The 22263-nt window shown below is 44.2% G+C and overlaps 1 protein-coding gene across 2 annotated transcripts in view; it reads left to right on the top strand.

The window, feature by feature from the left end:
* The window catches only part of map3k21 (mitogen-activated protein kinase kinase kinase 21), a 38381-nt gene extending 16969 nt beyond the window's left edge, over positions 1-21412 (top strand). The window contains exons 2-10 of one of the 2 annotated variants that reach the window (XM_080739694.1): positions 319-499; positions 1194-1342; positions 2304-2479; positions 6891-7131; positions 7974-8096; positions 12774-12924; positions 14797-14891; positions 15575-16423; positions 17678-21412. In XM_080739694.1, coding sequence (XP_080595820.1) covers positions 319-499; positions 1194-1342; positions 2304-2479; positions 6891-7131; positions 7974-8096; positions 12774-12924; positions 14797-14891; positions 15575-16423; positions 17678-18051 — 2339 coding nt within the window. In that variant the 3' untranslated portion in view covers positions 18052-21412. Of the gene's footprint in view, positions 1-318; positions 500-1193; positions 1343-2303; positions 2480-6890; positions 7132-7973; positions 8097-12773; positions 12925-14796; positions 14892-15571; positions 16424-17677 lie in introns of both variants that reach the window. The other variant, XM_080739693.1, reaches the window with a different exon arrangement.
* The last annotated feature ends 851 nt before the right edge of the window (positions 21413-22263 follow it).

Below are 22263 nucleotides of genomic sequence, written 5' to 3'. Positions count from 1 at the left end.
AATATTGTAAATCGAGATTTCTTTGGTCACAACAATCGTGATATGACATTTTCATATCGTCCCATCCCTAGGTGCCCGGGCCGCCAACAGTCCTCAGAGGTTTTTGTAGGGCTGTCAGCCTCCTGTTTCTGCAGTTGTAATTGATGGTCCACAATATCGGTGATCATCAACTCACCTGCCTGTTTTGTCTCATAAGCCCACATCCTGCTATCTCCCCTTGATTGTCTCTTCCAGGTTTCACTCCACTCCATCCTTCCCATCTGCCATCATCTCCTCATTAACCTGTCATTCCTCCCTTTCCCCTGTTTCTCGCCTCAGTTTTGTTATTTGAAATGATTGAGAATGACGACATCGGCAGGAAGACATTGAAGATCACAGACTTTGGCCTGGCCAGGGAGTGGCACAAGACCACCAAGATGTCGGCGGCGGGCACCTACTCCTGGATGGCTCCTGAGGTCATCAAGTCCTCACTGTTCTCCAAGGGTAGCGACGTGTGGAGGTACCTGCCTGCTGCCAGGCCACCAAGCCTTCATCAGCTCTGTGCTTCCATTACTTTTTCTCCACTCTCCCAATTCTTGTCGTCTCCGCCAGGCCGAAGGCGTTGTCAAGACCATGTTTTTGCCTCTGTCTGTCCGTCCGTCTGTCTGTCCGTCCGTCCGTGTGTCTGTCTGTCTGTCCGTCCGTCTGTCTGTAGAGCTAATCTCTGACACTGTTGCCCCTAACGTTGTGAAACTGCACACCGTTATTAGTCTTGTTTCTTATATTGTATAGTTTCTAAATCCTTCCCTCTCTTCCTTTTCTGAACTTACGGTATCTCACTTTTTAGACGCAAGATGCTCCTCTGTGCTCTTTTTCCCTTTGTTTACAAATCTTTGCAAATCTAATATCATCTTACTTAGTAATGTTGTCATCATCATGTACTGTATTCCAGTAACAGTGGAATATTCTGTCTTGAACTGGTTATACTATGCTTTTAACTGTTGGCAATTAAGTATGCTACTCTATCTAACTGATGATATTGGAAAGTAGATCTAAGTTACGTGTGTGTGTGTGTGTGTGTGTGTGTGTGTGTGTGTGTGTGTGTGTGTGTGTGTGTGTGTGTGTGTGTGTGTGTGTGTGTGTGTGTGTGTGTGTGTGTGTGTGTGTGTGTGTGTGTGTGTGTGTGTGTGTGTGTTCATTCATTCATTCTCCAGTTATGGTGTGTTACTATGGGAGCTGTTGACAGGGGAAGTGCCATACCGTGGAATAGACGGCCTGGCCGTGGCCTATGGAGTGGCAGTCAACAAGCTGACACTGCCTATCCCCTCCACCTGCCCTGAACCCTTCGCCAAGCTCATGGAAGGTTCGCCCATAACCCATTTATCCTGTACATGGATTATACTTAAAGTACTTGCCAAATCGCGGAATCACTTTGAAATGCCATTGAATTGCACCAAAATAAAATATTCAAGACACTTTTTTGTTTTTTTAGATTTTAGTTCATAATTACTATATCTCTGCTGTTGGGGAGAAACCAGCTATCTCCAAAATATGAACCTTTCAGGAAATGGAAAAAATGAAACAATAATAGCAGATCTACAAGCTCGCAGCGCAGCACTCGGTGCTGCGCTATGAGCTCGTATATCTGCTATTTTTCAATAGAGGGTATGCGCATGCATAAAGTGAATGGCAAATCGAGTGGCAAAGTGAGTTTTATGTTGTTTAATGCAATCTGATTAGGACTTTTCTGTTTGGATGTATGGGCGGTCAAGGCCAGAAAGTAGAGAAAGGTATCTGCAATAAAGCAGACAGCCCGCAACACTCCAAGTTAGATGAAGGCTTTTAGGTGCACGGCTCAAAAAAGCATATGAGAAAGAAGTAGTCGCCAGCACTCAAGGAATCTCCTTTTTACATGATTTTATTTACCTCAATGGACAGTGTACGGACGCATTTCGGCCCTTCGGCCTTCCTCAGCGTTGCAACGCAAAAAGGAGATTCCTTGAGTGCTGGCGACTACTTCTTTCTCAAAGGCCAGAAAGTAGTCTTTTGCCACTCAGCAGGCGTTCGTGCATAACATCCGAGGATGATGATGATGTCACGCGCATACCCTCTATAAAGCATACAATAATTCCAGGTTTTAATGGGTTAAGTTGTTCTTATATGGATACTTCAGTAGGAGTGTAATGTTAATACCAAAATGTGAATTTTCCAGGCCTGGACAGCTCATTCATGCAGCTGTTTCAGCTGGATGAAAGTGAGGCAAAAGACCTGCAGCCAACATGTCTTGTTTCTCTCCATTCTCGTGCTGTGTTTGCACATTGCAGAATGCTGGGACCAGGACCCCCATGTGCGTCCATCCTTCTCCTGCATCCTGGAGCAGCTGTCGGCCATTGAGGAGGCGGTGATGGCCACCATGCCCCAGGACTCCTTTCACAGCATGCAGGACGACTGGCGCGTGGAGATCCAGGAGATGTTCGATGAGCTCAGGACCAAAGAGAAGGTACACCATGGGGACGAGGACATTTTTTATCTTAACCACACACACTTCTGTTGGGAATGTTGACCTTCTTGCCGGCTCTGTTCAGACCTTCTAAAAACTGAAGGCTTCAGCGTTAGTTTATGCAGGCCCAGCTTTAGTCAGCTGTCAGTCAGATATTTTCCTATTCCTCATTCACATATCTGCTGGTCATTACGTCACATTGTCATTCTCCAATCAAAGCTTTCGTTCAGTAGAGGAAGGCTCCTCTACCTATATGCTTGGTTATCCGAAGCTCGGATACGCGCTGCTAGCTGCCTCCTCCACCCCAGCCTCCACCTTTGATCAGTCTGACTAAGCTCAAATACTTGTGACTACGTTCTGTTGATTTACATTGTTTGTCAGTGTATTGCTGTTGTTCTGCTATTGTATCCCTCTATGGGGGTCTTGCTTAGCATTCCCTGATTTTGCTTAGCAAGCATGCATTTACAAAATTCAGGGAACATCTCCAAAACGTGGAGCCCTTTAACGTCAAGATTAACTGTATTCCATTTATGCAATAAATCAGGGGTCTTCAACAGGGGGTCTGGGACCCCTAGGGGGTCCTCAGAGTTACCATGGGGGGGCCACCAAATCTTTGTGTGATAGGATCATTCTTGATCTGCAAGCTCTCAAGGCCTCGCATCGTGAGGCGTTGAGTGGTTCCAGTGGTTAAATGTCTGAAAAACACTAACACGAATCCAACATGGACTCATCACAGTGCAGACAAACAAGTCTATGAATCTATCGGTGAAATCGATGAAGATCTGCACCCCTTTTTTATACCATATGTAGCGGGGGTCCCTGCTTCATCTCTCCCTCAGTTAAGGGGTCCTTGGCCTGAAAACGTTGAAGACCCCTGTAATGAATGGTTACATTTACTCACGTGAGTGTTGCTGACGTCAGAGGTATGGAGCCAACCTCATAAACGTATTATTTTTGCTACACCTTCTACTCACGACGGCTGTGTTTTTGTGGTGATGGACGTTAGAACACAACTGGGCTCTACCGCTTGGGGACGGCTTTGAGCGGCTTTACATTTTTAATTGGTTGCTTCCGGCGGGCGGGCTAATCGCGGCCTCCCGAAAAAACGAGCCATTTAGCGCCGAGGCGCTTTCGCGCACTTCCCCTCGTTAAGATCTTAATCGGCTTCCTGTGCAGGTCTCCCGTCGTCAGCTTAAAGGGAGGGGTTAATTAGTGTTTGGAGAAGGAGCAGGATCAGCACACTGATCTGGGCTGCTCAACGGTAGCACTGGATAACGGCCGTGCTGCTGAGAGCTCTGTGGCTTTTGTTCCAGCGTGTTGAGGTTCAAGGAGGATTTCTACCAGCATTTTAGAACATTTTTTCCCCATCGTTTTTTCTTTGCTGTAACTTACCCATTTGTTCCTAGCCAAGCTGTTTAAAGTGTGTGTGTGTGTGTGTGTGTGCGCGCGCGCGCGCGTGTTAGGGCATTCACGAATAGTGATTTTTAGTATTCGAATTAATCGACCTCAAAGTATTCGAATAGTCGAATATTCGACAGGACTGGCCAAACTGTCAAATATTAAGTAAGCAAGAGGCGAACATTGTGAAAATAGCAGATCTACCTGCTCACAACGCTGTGAACATGTAGATCGGCTATTTTCACAATATTTGTCTGCGGAACTGAGTCACATTAAATGTAATGCCTACAATTCCAAGTGCTTGTCAGGGTGGGGGTCCCCAGTTCAAATGTGTTTATTTTGGGGGTCAAGGCCTAAAAAGGTTTGAGAACCCCTGGTATAGAGCATTAACAAATTCATCCACCAGGGACATTAACAACTCATTCTTATGACTTCCTATCCAGCCAAGCTTTATAAACTATATCTTTTTTAAAGAGAAAACAATCAAAATAAATAAAAAAATAAGCGAATATTCGACTTCGGTGAACAATGTTGAATAGTGACTTTGATATTCGAATATTTGGTGAATGCCCTAGTGTGTGCGTGTGTGTGTGCGTGCGTGTGTGTGTGCGTGTGTGTGCGTGTGTACTATTTTCTCTAAGATGTCTGGGGACTGGGGAGTCCAAGATGACTGCTACCACTCTACCTTAGGGCTGTCACAATAATTACATAATCGTCTAATCGCCATTATTTGACATAATCACAATTATTTTGTCATAATCGTCATAATCGTTTACATGTTGAAACATTTTTCAAACATTTAAAAGTATAAAGTTGTCAAATATGTAAGTCATTTCTTTGGTTATGTGTCATATCTGCTATGTGCAACTTCAAAGCCTACAAGCCAAACAGGAATGTAATTGTCATAGACAGAAACACAATTAAATCGTTAATCGCAATTATTAATGACAATTGAATGACATCAATGCAAACAGCCATATCGTTCGTTAACATATTGTTTGCCATCCCCTACTTGCCTATACTACTTATACTGTATATATAATTTATATAAAAATTGTGTTGGATATGAAAACATTGACTAACCGACGGGAAAAAAATAAACCTCACTTTGCCTCAAGCCTTAGTATAGCTAAAAGTGTTCTCACAGTGATTTCATTTGGCTTTTGTAGAATTAGCCACAAACATGAGGGCGTGTTTCCTGTAAACAGCCTGCAGTAATCTGTGTCTAGGTGGGTGGCTCCGGGGCTTTGATTGTAAAGCCACTGCAATGGAAGTCATCCAGTTAGGATTATTATTATTACTCAGCACGGAGAAATTGACAGGCGGTACAAAAAGGGGGGATGAATGGCTAAGCAGCATCTCATGAGAAGATACTGTAGAACAGTGGTTCTCAACCTGTGGGTCGGGACCCCCAGGGGGGTCCCCAAATTATTTTGGGGGGTCCCCAAATGATTAACGTAATGTGCAATGTTGTTTTCTCACTCAACAGTAAGCAAACCAACATAAAGTTTTGAGTGTATAGCACATTTCTATAGTGACAATTCAAGGCCTCTAAAATTACAAATTAAACATTGGCCCAATTGTCAAATATTAGAGGCAGAAATTGTGAAAATAGCCGACCTACATGCTCACAACGCATCGCAACACGAGGCGTTGTGAGCATATAGATCTGCTATTTTCACAATAGAACTGTGTTATCCACCCTTTCCGCGGGAATATACTGGAGATTTTTTTGCACCACACTTCCGGTTAACAGCAGACATACAAGCTCATGTCGCGTTGCAGATGCAACCGTTGTGAGCTTGTAGATCACACTTGGCTGCAGCGCCGGAAGCTCTGTGCAACCTCTGCGCAATGCACGATGGGATGTTGGAAAGTTGTGGATACAATGCCATTTGAAAATAGCCGATCTAGAAGCTCACATTGAGATTTTTTATAAATGTTATACAGGCATTGACACTAAGGCTTGCCCACCTGCCCCCAGCAGGTAAATAAAACTCTCTGCAGGTGAAGTTTGCTTCCAGGTTGCCAGACCGGGCAAGTGCTCATTTGAGAGGGAACGCAACAACCGTCTATGAACACAACACCAGATATCTGTCTACACACCTGAACATGGACAGAGCTCTCTGCTGGTCTGTGGAATGTAAAATAAGAACACTGTTTACCTATAATGTGTGTTTTCACTGTTGCTACGCTTAATATAAAATAACAAGTGTGAACCCATACCCATTTTTTAATCACACAGCCCCAGAAAGTCAAAAAGATATGTGTTAAATTGAACAGTAATTCAAATTGTACCCATAATTTTATAATGGACGAGTTCGGGGAAAGTGGGCATGACCTTTGGGCAAGTAGAACATGACCTGTACTTGCCCGACGGGCAAGTGCCAATGAGATCTTGGTGTCAACCCCTGTTATACATCTGAAAACTTGTGAAATGGGACGTTGCATAATGAGTACTATCTACTTTTGGTACTTAAACTGCATTACACAACAGAGTATTTTTACGCTGCAGTATTGATCATTTTACATTTGAACTTTTACATTATTCAATTGCCAACATCATCTTACCCCTACTCACGCTTGAGGAAACTAATGAGAAGTATCGTGTCCTGTCTGTGTCTACAACTCGACTAACTCATTTTAACTGTCCATCCAAAGAGTTTTCAGAGACGAGTTGTTGTAACCTTCCAACACTTGACTTGCATTAGTTCTTACTGCCTATAACCCTTAATATTTTGAGTTTGAGAGGAGCTGGTCCTCTAGCCCTGCATAAAGGTCACAGCAGTGCAAGTTGTTCTTTCCTTTATCTAAATTATTTTATCCCACGATTGTTGTAACCCATCTTTTTCACCCGGCACCAATCGTTTAATCTTAATGTAATCCTGGGTGCTACACTCCCTCTTGGGAGAGCAGCGGACTGACCTTGTGTTTCCTTCAAAGCGCGAGGAGTCCAAGCGTCACAGTGGACATTCCCTGCTAACCTGCATTTCATGTCCACTCACTCTCCCAGGAGCTGCGTTCCAGAGAGGAGGAGCTGACGCGAGCGGCGCTGCAGCAGAAGTCGCAGGAAGAGCTGCTGAAGCGCCGGGAGCAGCAGCTGGCCGAGCGGGAGATCAACGTGCTGGAGAGGGAGCTCAACATCCTCATCTTCCAGCTCAACAAGGACAAACCCAACGTCAAGAAGAGGAAGGGCAAATTCAAGCGCTCCCGCCTCAAGCTCAAGGACGGCAACCGCATCAGCCTGCCCTCCGGTTAGTCAGCCTGCGCGTGGGAATACTCCCAAAATATGGGCATTTTGTTGGCCCCCTTTTTGAATAAAGGAGCTTTTTAAGGTTCTGCTTCACACTGGTGACAGGTTTAAGATGAATTTATGAAGTACACCTGTAGCTGCTCTCGCAGGACAAAAAACAATGTACTTTGCTGTCGAGCAACCCAAAAGGGTCATGCGATGAAGTATAAATCAGCCATTAACACCTTTTAGGGGCCGAGGAGTAATTATAAGCCACTGGAAGGGTGCATAATACTGTGAGTTGTACAATAATTGCATTGTAAAAGCGAGCATACTTATTAGAGCAGGGGTCTTCTACAGGGGGTCCGGGACCCCTAGGGGGTCCTCAGAGTTACTACAGGGGGTCCTCCAAATCTTTGTGTGATTGTAACTTTTTTTTCTCCTTTTTCATATTGACCACTTGAACCCTAGCGTCCATATTCTGAGAACTTTAGCCAACAATAGCAGATCTACAAGCTCACAACGCCTCGCGCTGAGCTTGTAGATTGGCTATTTTTGGCAAAGAGGTTTGGTGTAGAGGGGAAAAAGAGCAGACTAAGTACAGAGTGAAAGGTCATGTTTATTAAGTGTTGACGGTTCAAGTGGTTAAATATCTGAAAACACAAATTGACAAGAATCCAAAATACACTGATGATCGTGCTGTCAAACAATGAAACTATATGGAATCTATGAACGGGTTGTGGGGGTCTCTGCTTCATTTCTTTTTCAGGTCCTTGCCCTGAAAACGTTGAAGACCCCTGTATTAGAGAATTAGAGTTGGTGGTGTTTTTCTAACTATAATGTATATGTGCTTGTATATTGTAGACTTCCAACATAAGATCACGGTGCAGGCGTCGCCCTCCATGGACAAGAGGCGGAGCCTTCACAGCACTAGCTCCTCCCCTCCCAGCAGCCCAGCGCCCATCCCCAGACTACGAGCCATTCAGCGTAAGTCCCCCCCCGTCTCTCACATATTGTCACTTCAGATACCACTCACCACTCTTTTTATGCATTCTGGTGACTCATCTGTACTCGTTGATTATTTATCCTTTACTTGAACCATACTTTGTATTTTAGATGTGTGTGACATACACCATGTGTGTTTATGTTGGGCAACATTTTGCCTTTGTATTCTGTACTCTCGTTGAGTTTCACACTTTGTGGTGATGTTATGTTCACTGGCAAGTAAAGACAAAACACTTTTATTCTGTTAGGTAAATACAATATGTATTACAATGTACAATTTAGGCATTTAGCAGATGCTCTTAATCCAGAGCGACTTGCAATAAGCTGGTAATACATCAATACAATAAGTATGTAATATATATCAATACAATAAGCAAGGTAATATGTATAACTTCTCATGTCTTCATTTTTGTTCAGGGCCAGGGTTCAACTACACTATCTAGTGGTGTAGTTTCATGGAAGTCTACTCTAATGAGTCAGGTTCATGGCAAGTTGCCTTTTTGGGCACTCAAGACTTTAGCTGATATCAGTGATATAGAGGTAAAGTGCTGAAAGCTTCTAATGTATGGAGCGAAAGAAGGATTTGGCCCCAAACATGATCCCACATTTTTCTATTTTCTATAGGCAAATGGTTCTATATAGAGGGTTCTTTTTGGAGGTTCAATATAGAACCATTTGGTTGTAATAAAACATAGGCGTTCTATATAAAGTATCTAGAGTGTACTTTAACCCAGGGGTTCCCATATGTTTCACCTCCAGACCCAAAGGGTACATTTGGTGTCTCCCTGGAACTATGTTTTTCTACTATTTCTTAATGTTTTGAAATATAGACAGATTTCCTGTGCGCCACTTCCTTCACTTCACAATCTGGATGAACTGTGTAGTTTATGGCTGCTCCAACAGTAGTGGGGAAAAAAATAAACTTTGGAGAGGAACTGAATGTGAAGCCTCTACTAGTCTACTTCATGATGATTAAGTCAGTCCATACAGTTTTCATAGATTCCCTGGGCGTGCAGAGGACAAAGATCTTCTCCAGAAGAGGATAAAAAATATCAACCTAAAGTTTCATACTGTAAGTGGCTGGATGTTTATGGGCAGAAGTTAACACTATACAACATTAAAACAAACTAGCGTCCTGATAGTGTTTTTGACTCACTGCCATAGTTTGACCAAATAATTACTATTTAATTACATTAATGCCACGCTACAAGTGGCTTATTTTGAGAACACACATGAACAGTGGCTTGAACTTAAATGAGAAGGGGTTTCACCCAACACTACGTACAACCTGGGACCAAAACAAAACGCACATGGCTTCCCCAAGGCTGCATGGAAACATTAAGAGTGAGTAGCTAACAAAACGTTTCCAAAACCTCCCTGTTCAGGAAATAAGTCTATATATATATGTTTTTGTAGGAAACATAAAAGAAGGGATATTTACCTGACACCTAGGGTTCCGTGACTCTATGATGGGTCCCGACCCACTGTTTGGGAAACACTGCTGTAACCTGTAAGCTGTAGCAGGTACACATGTACACACAGTGCACGTACAACATGTATGTTTCCTCTCCTCAGTGACGTCCCACATACAGAGGGACAGTTTGTATGTTTACCAACAGGAAGTGGATCTCACCAGCGAGTTCACGGCCCACTGTGGGTTCAGGAACAAAGGCAAGCTTCTGGCTACTCGGACGCAAGTGTGGGTGTGGCCATGATGTTTGCCGTGGGCTCTCTGGCTAATAGCATCGCCTGTAGCGTGTGATGGTTGACTAACTCCTTTGACAATGAGAAGGATTCCGGGTGCTCACTGCCTAAATTGTTTTATGGCAGATATAGAGTGTGTGTGTGTGTGTGTGTGTGTGTGTGTGTGTGTGTGTGTGTGTGTGTGCGTGTGCGTGTGCGTGTGCGTGCGTAGGGCTGTCACGATTATGACATTTTACATGACAATTAATTGTCACTCAAAATTACAATTAAATCGTTTTTTTTGGGTGGGTTGACAATTACATTTCTGTCTGGCTTTTAGGCCTTGAAGTTGCAAATGGCAAATATGACACAACCTAAATATACAAAGAAATGATTGAATTTTTTAAGAATGTTATACTTAAATAATAAACATTGATAGTGCAAATAGCCGTTCTACAAGCTCACAGCGCGTCGGGAGCTTGTAGATGTGTTATTCCCACTATTTTTAAACGTTTTTCAATATTGAAACGATTATGAAGATTATGACAAATAATTGCGATTATTGCGACCGTAGGTCGCATTTACTACCAAAACCTCCACAGGCTGTCCGTGAGTGAGTCAGTCAGTCAGTCAGTCCGTCAGTCACACGTCACACTCTTGCCCTGCTCATATCTCCGCAACCGTTGCCCCGATCCATGCCAAATTTTGCACACACACTCCTTACCTGCCAAACTACAACCTCCAAGGACCCCCGGAGCTCCAGGGACCCTGGGGGACCCCCAGATGTAAAAAATGACCAAATGTGCTAAACTGACCAAATGACCACCCCAACGGGGCTGCTCACGGGGAATTCCCGGGGACCACCGACTCCTGGTGCTCCAGAACGGATGCAAAAGTGGTGGCGCCCCCAGTGGAGGACCCCCTACACTGCAGCTCACATAAAATGCCGTAACTCCGGCTAGGAGCGACCGGGACAGCCGGGGCCGGTACCTATTCGTCCGCCTTGGCGGCGCGGAGACCCCACCCCTCATTTCTCACATGGCCCTCTTCTAGCGCCACCATGAGGCCGATTCTTGCAAAACACATTTTTGGACACTGCTCCTACAATTTTTGCCCTAAAATCACGCAAATCGGTACACAGTATGTCTACACTCATCCCATCAACATGAATCTCTCCCATATAGCGCCACCTCCAGGCCGATTTTTAAAAACACATTTTTGGACACTGCTCCTACAGATTTTGCCCTAAAATCACGAAAATCACTACACAGTATGTCTACACTCATGTCATCAACATGGATCAGGAAGATTTTGGCAAAACAAATTTTTGCCCTATTTGTGGAGATAAGTGACCTACGGTCGCTTATCTCCCGATTAGGGAGTCTTACTGGTATGATTATTGCGACCGTAGGTCGCATTTACTACCAAAACCTCCACAGGCTGTCCGTGAGTGAGTCAGTCCGTCAGTCACACGTCACACTCTTGCCCTGCTCATATCTCCGCAACCGTTGCCCCGATCCATGCCAAATTTTGCACACACACTCCTTACCTGCCAAACTACAACCTCCAAGGACCCCCGGAGCTCCAGGGACCCCCAGGTCCCTGGGGGACCCCCAGATGTAAAAAATGACCAAATGTGCTAAACTGACCAAATGACCACCCCAACGGGGATGCTCACGGGGAATTCCCGGGGACCACCGACTCCTGGTGCTCCAGAACGGATGCAAAAGTGGTGGCGCCCCCAGTGGAGGACCCCCTACACTGCAGCTCACATAAAATGCCGTAACTCCGGCTAGGAGCGACCGGGACAGCCGGGGCCGGTACCTATTCGTCCGCCTTGGCGGCGCGGAGACCCCACCCCTCATTTCTCACATGGCCCTCTTCTAGCGCCACCATGAGGCCGATTCTTGCAAAACACATTTTTGGACACTGCTCCTACAATTTTTGCCCTAAAATCACGCAAATCGGTACACAGTATGTCTACACTCATCCCATCAACATGAATCTCTCCCATATAGCGCCACCTCCAAGCCGATTTTTAAAAACACATTTTTGGACACTGCTCCTACAGATTTTGCCCTAAAATCACGGAAATCACTACACAGTATGTCTACACTCATGTCATCAACATGGATCAGGAAGATTTTGTCAAAACAAATTTTTGCCCTATTTGTGGAGATAAGTGACCTACGGTCGCTTATCTCCCGATTAGGGAGTCTTACTGGTATAATAATTGTGACGTGTGTGTGTGTGTGTGTGTGTGTGTGTGTGTGTGTGTGTGTGTGTGTGTGTGTGTGTGTGTGTGTGTGTGTGTGTGTGTGTGTGTGTGTGTGTGTGTGTGTGTGTGTGTGTGTATGTATATATGTATGGGTCAAGTGTGTAATCTAACAGCTTCCTTTGTGCGGTGATGGCTACATTTGTTTTCACATGATTTACATTTAATCTGAAATGATTTTCTGATCCTATCACTTTTTAAGCAGGTTTAAGCTGTGGCATGTTTAACAGGATAATAATGGTGGTTCTGGCTACAGACCTGGGTCAGAGGGCAGTTTCAAAAGAGAGCTCGTAGTTACTAACTACTAAGGTAGTGTATTATACTTTTAAGACCATCTAGCTTAGACGTCCTGAAATTCAATAACAGACCTCCTGCGCCTCATTTTCAGCCTCTTAACCTTTCAGAGGCCATACTGGTGTGGTTGTAATAACTAATTAGCCACCACATTGGAGCTCTTTGAGCATTTTAATGAAGTGGTATTCCTCGCTTTCACCACACACAGGAAGAAACCCCATTTTCAGCATTGAAATACTGTCCGCCACTTCCTCATTGAGCTCCAAAAGTGGATATTACAGCCGGTGCAATGGAAACTCTACTATTAACTGAATGAGCGAGATCGCCAGATAACTTACTGCAGCCTTCACGCAGCCATTGTCTTTTGAAGTAACATTCACTGTGTTGTGGTCCGTCTGTGTTGACAGTCACCCTGGATGAGAGCAACCGTACGTGGGGACGCAGCACCCTCTTCAGGCCAGAAGAGTTTGATGAGGTGAAGAAGGGAATCAAGAAGAAAGGGAGGACCTGGGGTCCCAGCTCCGTGCAGAGCAAAGACCGGCCCGCTACTGCAGAAAGGTAGAGATACTGTAGCTCAGGGGTCTTCAACGTTTTCAGGCCAAGGACCCCTAAGCCGAGAGAGAGATTAAGCAGGGACCCCCACAACCTTATCATAGATTCCATATAGTTTCATTGTTTGACAGCACAATCGTCAGTGTATTTTGGATTTATGTCAATTTGTGTTTTCAGATATTTAACCACTTGAACCGCCAATACTTAATAAACCTTTCACGCTATACTTAGTCTGCTCTTTTTCCCCTCTACACCAAAGCTCTTTGCCAAAAATAGCCGATCTACAAGCTCTCTACACTTGTAGATCGGCTATTTTGGCTTAAGTTCTCAGAATATGGACGCTAGAGTTCAAGTGGTTAATATTAAAAAGGAGAAAAAAGTTTCTATCACTCAAAGATTTGGAGGACCCCCTATAGTAACTCTGAGGACCCCCTGTTGAAGACCCATGCTGTAGCTCATTTACACATGCACACAGGCACGTGCACACATAGACATCAAAGGGGGCTTGAGCTCCTGCCCTTTTACCCGTCTGTAATAAGTGCCCTCTCCAGACCATGAATGCAGTTTTTACTATGGTGAAGGAAATGCAAATGCCCTCTTTTCATGCCATACCTGAAGGCAGCATTCAAGAGAAATTGTCATGTCCAAACTCTCCTGAACTTGAATGCAGCATCTTATGTTGAAAGAATGGCCCTCTCTGTGTAGAAATCCATGCCATTACGCCACATATCCATTATTGACTTGATAATGCTTTGTTCAGTGTGGTATCAAGCACTGAACATAGCCGCTGAGACGCGTTGTGAGCTTGGAGGTCTATATTTTCACCAAAAGACCCTTTTAGAAATCTCAGCCCCTGCCTCTCTAACATTCTCTGCACATGCACATGCACACGCAGAGGGAGGAAGGTCAAGATACAGGATCTCCTGGTAGTAACATACAAAATGGCTAACGTTTACCCCGAAGCTGCATTTATTCACGAACAATGTTTTAATCACATTTTCACATTTGTATGGTTGGACTCGAGTGCAGCATTTGACATGATTGGTCGTATATGTATGAATAGATTACAGCTGTTAGCATATGTGGGACTTCTTTGCAGTGATTTACTTAATAGACAAGTAGTTGTAGCCCATCTCCCCTTTAACTTGTGGAGTGCCTGATGTTCAATTTTGTGTCCAACTCCAATCCTATTTTATTTTATATGCAGTGCTTCCTCTTGCAGATGATTCACAATTATATATTCTGGTGATGTTTATTTAACTGTCTAGCAAGAGACAGTAAACTTTACTGGAGGTCAAATAATTTACTTAAACATTCTTATTTGATCTCAGCCTAAACTTTTAGGGCTGATTCATACTTTTAGAGCTGAATTTATTTCGGTTCGGTTTGGGGAGTGTCAAAATCTTGTAGACAGCTGAAATGACGGTACCTGAGATGTCTTTATCATCATCTATTGCAGTGTTTCACTTAATCATGTCTTAAGGCTAGAATTAGCTAAAAGCTGCTGCTACTCTTAACTAAAACCAGGGAAAAAAAGAGCATGTCACTTCTATTTTAACTTCATACACTGCTTGCTTGTCTGTTTAGAAAAGGATTTTAAGATTGTATTCATTCATTTTAATCTGGTTTATAAGACCATAATGTCAAGCAGTTTCCGGCTTAACGATGTTGTGTTTATTGCCAAAAAAAGTGACAAAAGGTTTAAGGTAATTATGTAAACATTTTCACGTAGTACATGCACGCACACACACACACACACACACACACACACACACACACACACACACACACACACACACACAAACACACAGGTCCGTACAGGTATGTATTCCTTTGGGTAATTAATTTGTGTGCCATCTGTTTGTGTGTCCCTGTCAGAGTGCGTCCTCTTTCTGATGGCAGTAATCCCTGGTCCACCAGCCTGGTCAAATCTCAGAAATCTGTTCCTCTGGCCGCACTGTTCGCTGAACAAGGTCAGTACTATGACATCAGAGTACAGACAGACATCAGACGTTCGGTAAATTAATAGTTAGATAAATGTGCAAATCAGACAGTAAATAGGGTGGTCAAAGCACTTTGACCACTTAACAATGGATACTGTATGTGCAGCTTGTCGGGGGAGAAGAAACTATACACACCACCATGTGTGTAGAACTGTAGATCAGGGGTCTTCATCTCTCTCTCAGCTAAGGGGTCCTTGGCCTGAAGACGTTGAAGCAGGGACCCCCTCTACATATTGTATTTCTTCGATTTCATAGATAGATTCATAGATGTGTTTGACAGCACTGTCATCAGTCTATTTTGGATTCATGTTAATGCGTATTTTCAGACATTTAACCACTTAAATCGTCAATATTTTGTAAACTTGACCTTTCACTATGTACTTGGTCTGCTCTTTTTTACCTCTACACCAAACCTATTTGCCGAAAATAGACGATCTACAAGCGCTCACTGCCTCGCAGCGCCGGCTATTTTTGGCTAAAGTTCTCCACAGAATAGGGAAGCGAGGGTTCAAGTTGTTAATTTAAAATAATTATCCTATCACACCAGATTTTGGGGCCCCCCTGTAGCAACTCTAAGGACCCCTAGTCCCTGTTGAAGACCCCTGCTGTAGTTCATAACTTTTAGTGCATGCTAACTGGTGTGCATCCAGCAGGTGGCAGTAAAGATGAGGCCTTCTCCCTGGACAGCCCGGACAGCCTCGGCTCCAAACCAAAGCAACTCAAGTTCCCCAACCAGGTGTACATAGATCTACCTCTGTGGCGGGATGAGCAGCAGCAGCAGCCTCAGAGCCCCGCCGGCGGCCATGTTGGGCCAGGAGAGGTGGGGGGAGGAAGCAGCACAACGAGTCAGGGCAGCCCCGTGGAGACCCTGGAGGACCCCTCCACCACCAACTCCACCTCGTCCACCTCCACCACCCCGCAGCACACCCCCACCAACAGCCTGAAGCGCTCGTCGGCCCGGCGGCGCACCGACTCTGTGCTCTACGGCTGCGGCGCGCTGCTGGCCTCGGTGGCGCTGGGCTACGACCTCAGGGAGGCCCTGAGGAGCTCGTCGTCGGCACTCGGCGAGGACGGCGAGCCCCAGCGAGAGGAGAAGGAGAAGAAGAAGAAGGAGGGCCTGTTCCAGCGTGCCACGCGCTTCCGCCGGAGCACCTCGCCCCCCGGCGGTCGCGCCCGCAAAGAGGAGGCGCCGGCGAGCCACGGCTCCGGTCACCCGCCCGCTAATCTCATCTCCATGTCGGCGATCCAGGAGTGCAATTCCACCAAGTGTCTCCTGCCGTCGGAGGCAGTGGGGGTGGAGCGTGGCCCCAGGAAGGAGGAGCTGGTGTCCATCGGTCGTCCACACCTGTCCACGCCCAACCCAGTGGCGTCCACTAATGGCCAGAAGAGCGGGACTGCGGTGAACCAGAGCCCTGTGCGAAGCCAAAGCCAGGCGTCAGAGCAGATCAGCCACAGCACTGGATCCCGGCTCCGCAGGAAGAAGTCGGCTGCCACCAGCAACAGTGAGTAACACCCAGTGGTGTAAAGTAACTATGTACGTTTACTTAAGTACTGTACTGTAAGTACAATATTGAGGTATTTGTACTTTACTTGACTCTTCTTTCCAATTTCCAATACTTTTACTTCTACTCCACTACACATCTTGTGTCGCATCTTGTGTCGCAACGCATTGTGAACTTGTAGATCTGCTATTTTCAAACATTTTGTAATTTTACTTTTGGAACTTTAAGTACCTTGGGCCCGATTCATCAAGCACTTTACGGCCAAATTACACACATATTTTGATCTTACCAGCATTTAGGACAATTCCCAAGTTAGCGGTCAGATTCAGCAATGTTCTTTTGTCAGGGATTTTGAAAGGATTTTGAAAGTGAGACAGAAATATAAGCCAGATTTAGTCACTTTATTTACACTATATTTACGACCAGATTGATGAATCGGGCCCATTGTTATTGCCAAACTTTCATACTTTTACTCAAGTAAATTTTGAATTCCGGACTTTTACTTGTAACAGAGTATTTCTATATTGCAGTATTGATACTTTTACTTGAGCAAAGAATGTGAGTACCTTTTCCACCACTGAGTAACACAGAGGGAGAAGGAAGTGAAAGAGGATTCAAGGATGCGTTGCAGTTTTAGGAGAAGACAGGGTTGACATTAACGCTTCCCCAATTGCCCAGGGCCACTAAAAACCTAAATTTAGGGTGGGTGGCCTTCTGGTTGCCCAAACGGGCAAGTGGGGTCTTACGAAAAGTGAAGCAACCTTAATTTGTTTGCTATTCTCACTATGAAATAGACAGTATCTGTCTTTATACACCAGTACTTTAAGTATACATGGTTTCACCTTAGCACCAACCACCCAATCCAGTCGCTCCGCCTCCTCCTATAAGACCAATGATAATGAGGGTAGGTCCTCCAGAAGAAACCCCAAATACAAAGGGAATGAAGTACTGCAACCATAGACACATTCTTTAAAGAGGTGGTGCCAAGTTTTTGTACTTTTTCAGATTTTCATAAGGTGGGAACTAGTAGTCGTGAGGGGGCAGATGACGCTTGTACACTTAAGTGCACAAGCGTAGTACATTATGCACGCTCACATACACACATGCAGGTTTTTTTATGTGTTACGTGAACATGATCATTGGGCAAATAGAATATGACCTGTACTTCCCCAAAGGGCAAGTGCTTTTGAGACCTTGGTGTCAAACACTGAAACTGCCAAATTCTTAAGGTTCTCAACATATTTTTTCCCCCAGCTAACGGTCCCTCCACTACGGCTCCACCAGCTCCCAATCAGAAGAAGAAGCAGGAGAAGGAGAAAGAGAAGGACAGCGTGTCGGAGAGGCCCTCCGGCGGTGAGGTCTGCTCCAGACCGCGGCCCCTGTCCCTCCGTGCCAAGTCCCACTCCTGGGCCCTGCTTCGAGGACGCAACAAGAGCTACTCCCTGGGCCACTACTCTGGAGAGAAGAGCGCCCAGGGTCTCAGCATGATGCTCTCCTCAGAGGGCTGCTCTCTGCTGGATGTGGACACGGAGGGCCAGAAGCGAGACTGTACTGTGCCGCTCTGCCGCATCCAGAGCTCCCCGACGCGTCCCTCGGTCTTCGAGCTGGAGAAAGAGTTCCTCTCCTAAAACCCGCGTGGAGCTGCTGCCACCGCCGCGGTGGAGCCGACATGGAGTATAATCGGGGGCATTCCACAACGCACAGATGGAAATGTGCCTTACAACTCCAGAAGGCTGCCTGTTCAGCTGTTAAAGCTCTCGAAATGTAGAGCCCAACTAGCCTAAGTGAGGCTCAAGACTTCCAGAACGCAGCCTTCTCGTAACCTCAGCTCTAGAACGCATGCCGTTGTTTCGGCTCTAGAGCGGTTACGTATGTCAGAATTCTACCACACACTGCCTTGCCTCATTGTAGAACACAAACTTGGACTTGGAAAACGTAACATTCCAAAGCTGCTTTGCCAGCTTTTCTATCAAGCTATTCCAGGGTGTTTCCACTGCCACCTTTGTCTCCCATGTCCCTTTTCGTTTACTGTATCCATCCCTCCACCCTCACCGTTATTCCCCCATCTGCCCTCGATGTGCAGCTAAACGTTGACCGCTGCTGCAGCTCTTGCAACACAATACCTTCAACTGTTTTTTTATTTATATATATTTTTATAGGTAATTTAATATGAAGAGACTCGACCTTTTAGCTTCAGGCTTGACAAAAAGCGGCAACACTACCGACGTTGACTCGTAAGTCGGCGCGCTTTGATTTAGATCTTGAGTTACAGAATTGGTGAACCCTGAAAGATGATGAACAAAATCAGAACAAAAAAAATCAATATGCTGTGTTTGTAAATATTACTTTTTATCCATTTTTGATTTGATGCCAGTAATTGTTTTGTATTGCATATATCCAGTTTTTCAATTGTGTTTTGGTGTCTGCGAACGCTGCTCTGGCGGCATGCGTTCTGGGGACCGGCTGTATGACCAGTACTGCCTCCCCACCCAGGGATGTCCTGAAGGTTGCAGAGAAACAGGTAGCTAAAAACAAACAAACAAAAAACCACTGGCAGTCCCACAAAGACTGGACTGAAATGAGATTTCAATTACCACTTTTACTGCCTTGAATACGGTCATGTATTGCTAATGTGGCCTTGTTTTTACAGAATATACAGAATATTTATATAAGTATTTTTGGTAATTCTTTGCATTTTAGATGACTGCTGTATTTTAAAGCTGTTTGCATGATGATTACCAACATGGAAGGACTGTTCTTCACTCTGCAGTACTAGTACAACCCATCTTAAATGCGTATTAATAGAAATATTACTTGACTTGAGTATAAAACTTGAAAATGTCAGATATAACTCAGCCTTTTAACCACTGCCCAAATGTCTTAAAGGGGTTAATACTTATTTTGTCTACATATGAATAGACAAAGTCAAAACGTGTTCTGTATACCCACAGGCTGGGGACCCACTGAAAGAGTGAATCATGAAGTGAATATCACTGTGGTATCTTTGATTTGAATGTGGATTATCTAATTGGCCTGTATTTTATGGCTATATGGAACCCAGGTCTTACTATAATAACTATAAAGACAGGCCGTGAGAGTAGAGGGATCAATTTCGCCACCGAAATATTCTACAAATGCTATCACAAAGCAGAAGGGCTCAATAGATGACACGTGGCTATGTTTATTTCAAAACTAATTTGTTTCCAGTCCAAACAATTAAGAAAGCCTTAACTTATGGTTATTAAAAAGAGGTTGTAGAGTCATCAAGGAAATGATGGGCATGTATGGCTGGGCAAAATCAGTATTTCAATATCTGAGCTTACCTGACCCCACTTGGTTATTAAATGCATTATGATTTATTTTCAGAAATCTTGTGTGAAAGCACCAATTATCCCGTCAATATCATCATGATGTCTACTGAGGTATATGATCAAAAATGTAATATTTGACTTTTTTTCATATTGCCCAGCCCTAGACCAAATGTCAACAAACTGCATAATTAACAGACATGATTTCTAATTCCTAATAAAGTACATTCCGGCCACTAGACGTGGGACCAAGTCCAGCAGTGTTCATGCAGCTGCAGTTTTAGTTTACAGTTAAAAACTACAGCTACGGACTGATTCCAACTCTCTTGAACATCCTCTCTTACTCTGTGACCAATTCCAACAACAATCCCTCTTACCCTGGGACCAAAACCAGTATGTATCATCAGCTGCTACCATGGCGTGCCGTTCACGCTGAGCACTAGAATTATAACGATGACTATAACACAAAGGAAACTTAACTTCGGTCCATTATATCTCCCCTTTAATAATGCCAATTGTGTTTTATATCATTTTTATCGTTGATTAGTCACCTTTACAAGGAACAACTTGTAAGCCTCTGGCTTTCCTGGAATGAGCAGCACAGCTAAATGTGAGGGTAGCGCCCCCCAAACAGACCATCTGTAATACTGTACTGTCGGCATTAACTCTCGTTTTGGGCTTCCCTGACATAGAGTTTAAAATGAACAAAGTGTAAAAATGGCCATTACGTTTTTTTCCCCTTCTTTTCCTTATTAACTGTGGGAGAGTGCAATCATTCAGCGCACCAAGCAACAAAAGTGAATACCAACAGAACAGCATTGCAGGCCTGCCAGGCCATTTAGATTTTTTTCTCGTTGTAAAGGGGACTAATCTACGATAAAGATGATATCAAACACAATACCATATAATGGACCAAATTTTGGCAATTCTTTGGGGGCAGCTACCGCTACCCACAGGTTTAGCTGTGCTGCTCATTCCACAACTGCCCGATGCATATAAGCTAAAAAACACAATATCAATCGGTATTATTAAAGGGGAGATATATAATGGATTAAAGTTACGTTTCCTAACTTTTTGTGCATAGTTTATATCATTCACCATTGTATTATTATTTTTTATAGTTGGTGTGAACCAACTATACTTGACTTTTAAAACTATATTTTTACAGTACTCTGTGAATGGCCCTTTTAAGCCTTTTTCTGTTATTGTAGGAAAAGCTTTGGCTGAAAATGGCTGATCGACAAGCTCATAACACATTGCAGCGTATTGCTTTGGGAGGTTGTCGATCTGCCATTTCCTGCGAATGCTTTCCCCACAATATGGATGCTGGGGTTTAAGTGGTTAAGCATTATTTACGCCTATGCTGTTACATCAATACCACAGCAACCTTTGCAGATGGGTCAATGATGCCTGAATACACAAATCCCTTCCCATCACTTGCAGAATCTGTGTGGAGTGGACACGGCAGTAAATCGGATTTGAGAAACTTGGCCGGGTTGTATTTTTTAAAATGGTGGGGAAAATGTTTGACAGCTAGGGTCATTTTCAGTCTCTTTCACTTATTATACACTACACTATAAAGGAAAAAATTACTCCCAAAAGATCTGCTTTAAGTGGGATGTGAATCCATATTCTGAATCCATTGCAAGCATTTGGTTTGGCATGAAAAACATTCCTTGGGCAAGAAATGGCCCCACAATACGATGGTTTAGTGATGAGTCATCAATTTTCATTGTCTTTTGGTGTCCGTTTTTAGCCCAAGGAATGTTTTTCATGCAAAACAAATGCTTGCAATGGATTCAGAATAATTAAAAACCTGTAGTTTGACCCCTCACATCCCACTTAAAGCAGATTTTTGTGGGAGTCATTTTTTCCTTTCCTTGTGTATGTGCAAGTGAATGAGACTGAAAATTACCCTAGCTGTCAAACATTTTCCCCGCCATTTAAAAAAATACCCCCCGGCCAAATTTGTTTAATAACCCTTCTAGATGACAAATCCATTGAGAAACGGACCTTCACTCTCCACGGTCACGGAACTGCAATTTTTTACCCAACTAGCTTGCAGCAGCCTTTGTGACGGCAGCCTTCCAAGTATCAATAGCAGACCTCCTGCTAACTGCATTACTTCCTCTTCAATCACCGAAGACTTCCTGTGAAACCGAACAAAGAGAGGAGATAGTTGTCAGATTTTGTTTTAAATACATTTGTTTTAAAGAGGTGGTGCCATAGTTTTGAAAAGAGGTGGTGCCATAGTTTTGTACTTTTTCTGTTTTTCATGTGTCTAGGAGGTTGAGAGTACTTCATTAGACCCCCTGGTGTGGTTTTTATGAGCAATTATGTATTCTCTTGGTATTTGTTTGTTTTCTCTTGGAGGCTTCCACCTTGTGGTCAAAAGTGTCAGTTAAAATACATACATACTTATTACATCACAGAATCAACTCCTCCCCTAATTACCATTCACCCAACACTGTGGGGTGTGGCTAACTTCAGCTGGGTCACCACCCACCATGACATCCATGCATACTTAATGAA

Source organism: Nannobrachium achirus, assembly GCF_963921795.1.
Source record: "Nannobrachium achirus genome assembly, chromosome: 13".
Taxonomy (NCBI): domain Eukaryota; kingdom Metazoa; phylum Chordata; class Actinopteri; order Myctophiformes; family Myctophidae; genus Nannobrachium; species Nannobrachium achirus.
The sequence above is the reverse complement of the archived record's forward strand: the minus strand, read 5'-3'. Positions and strand labels throughout refer to the sequence as shown.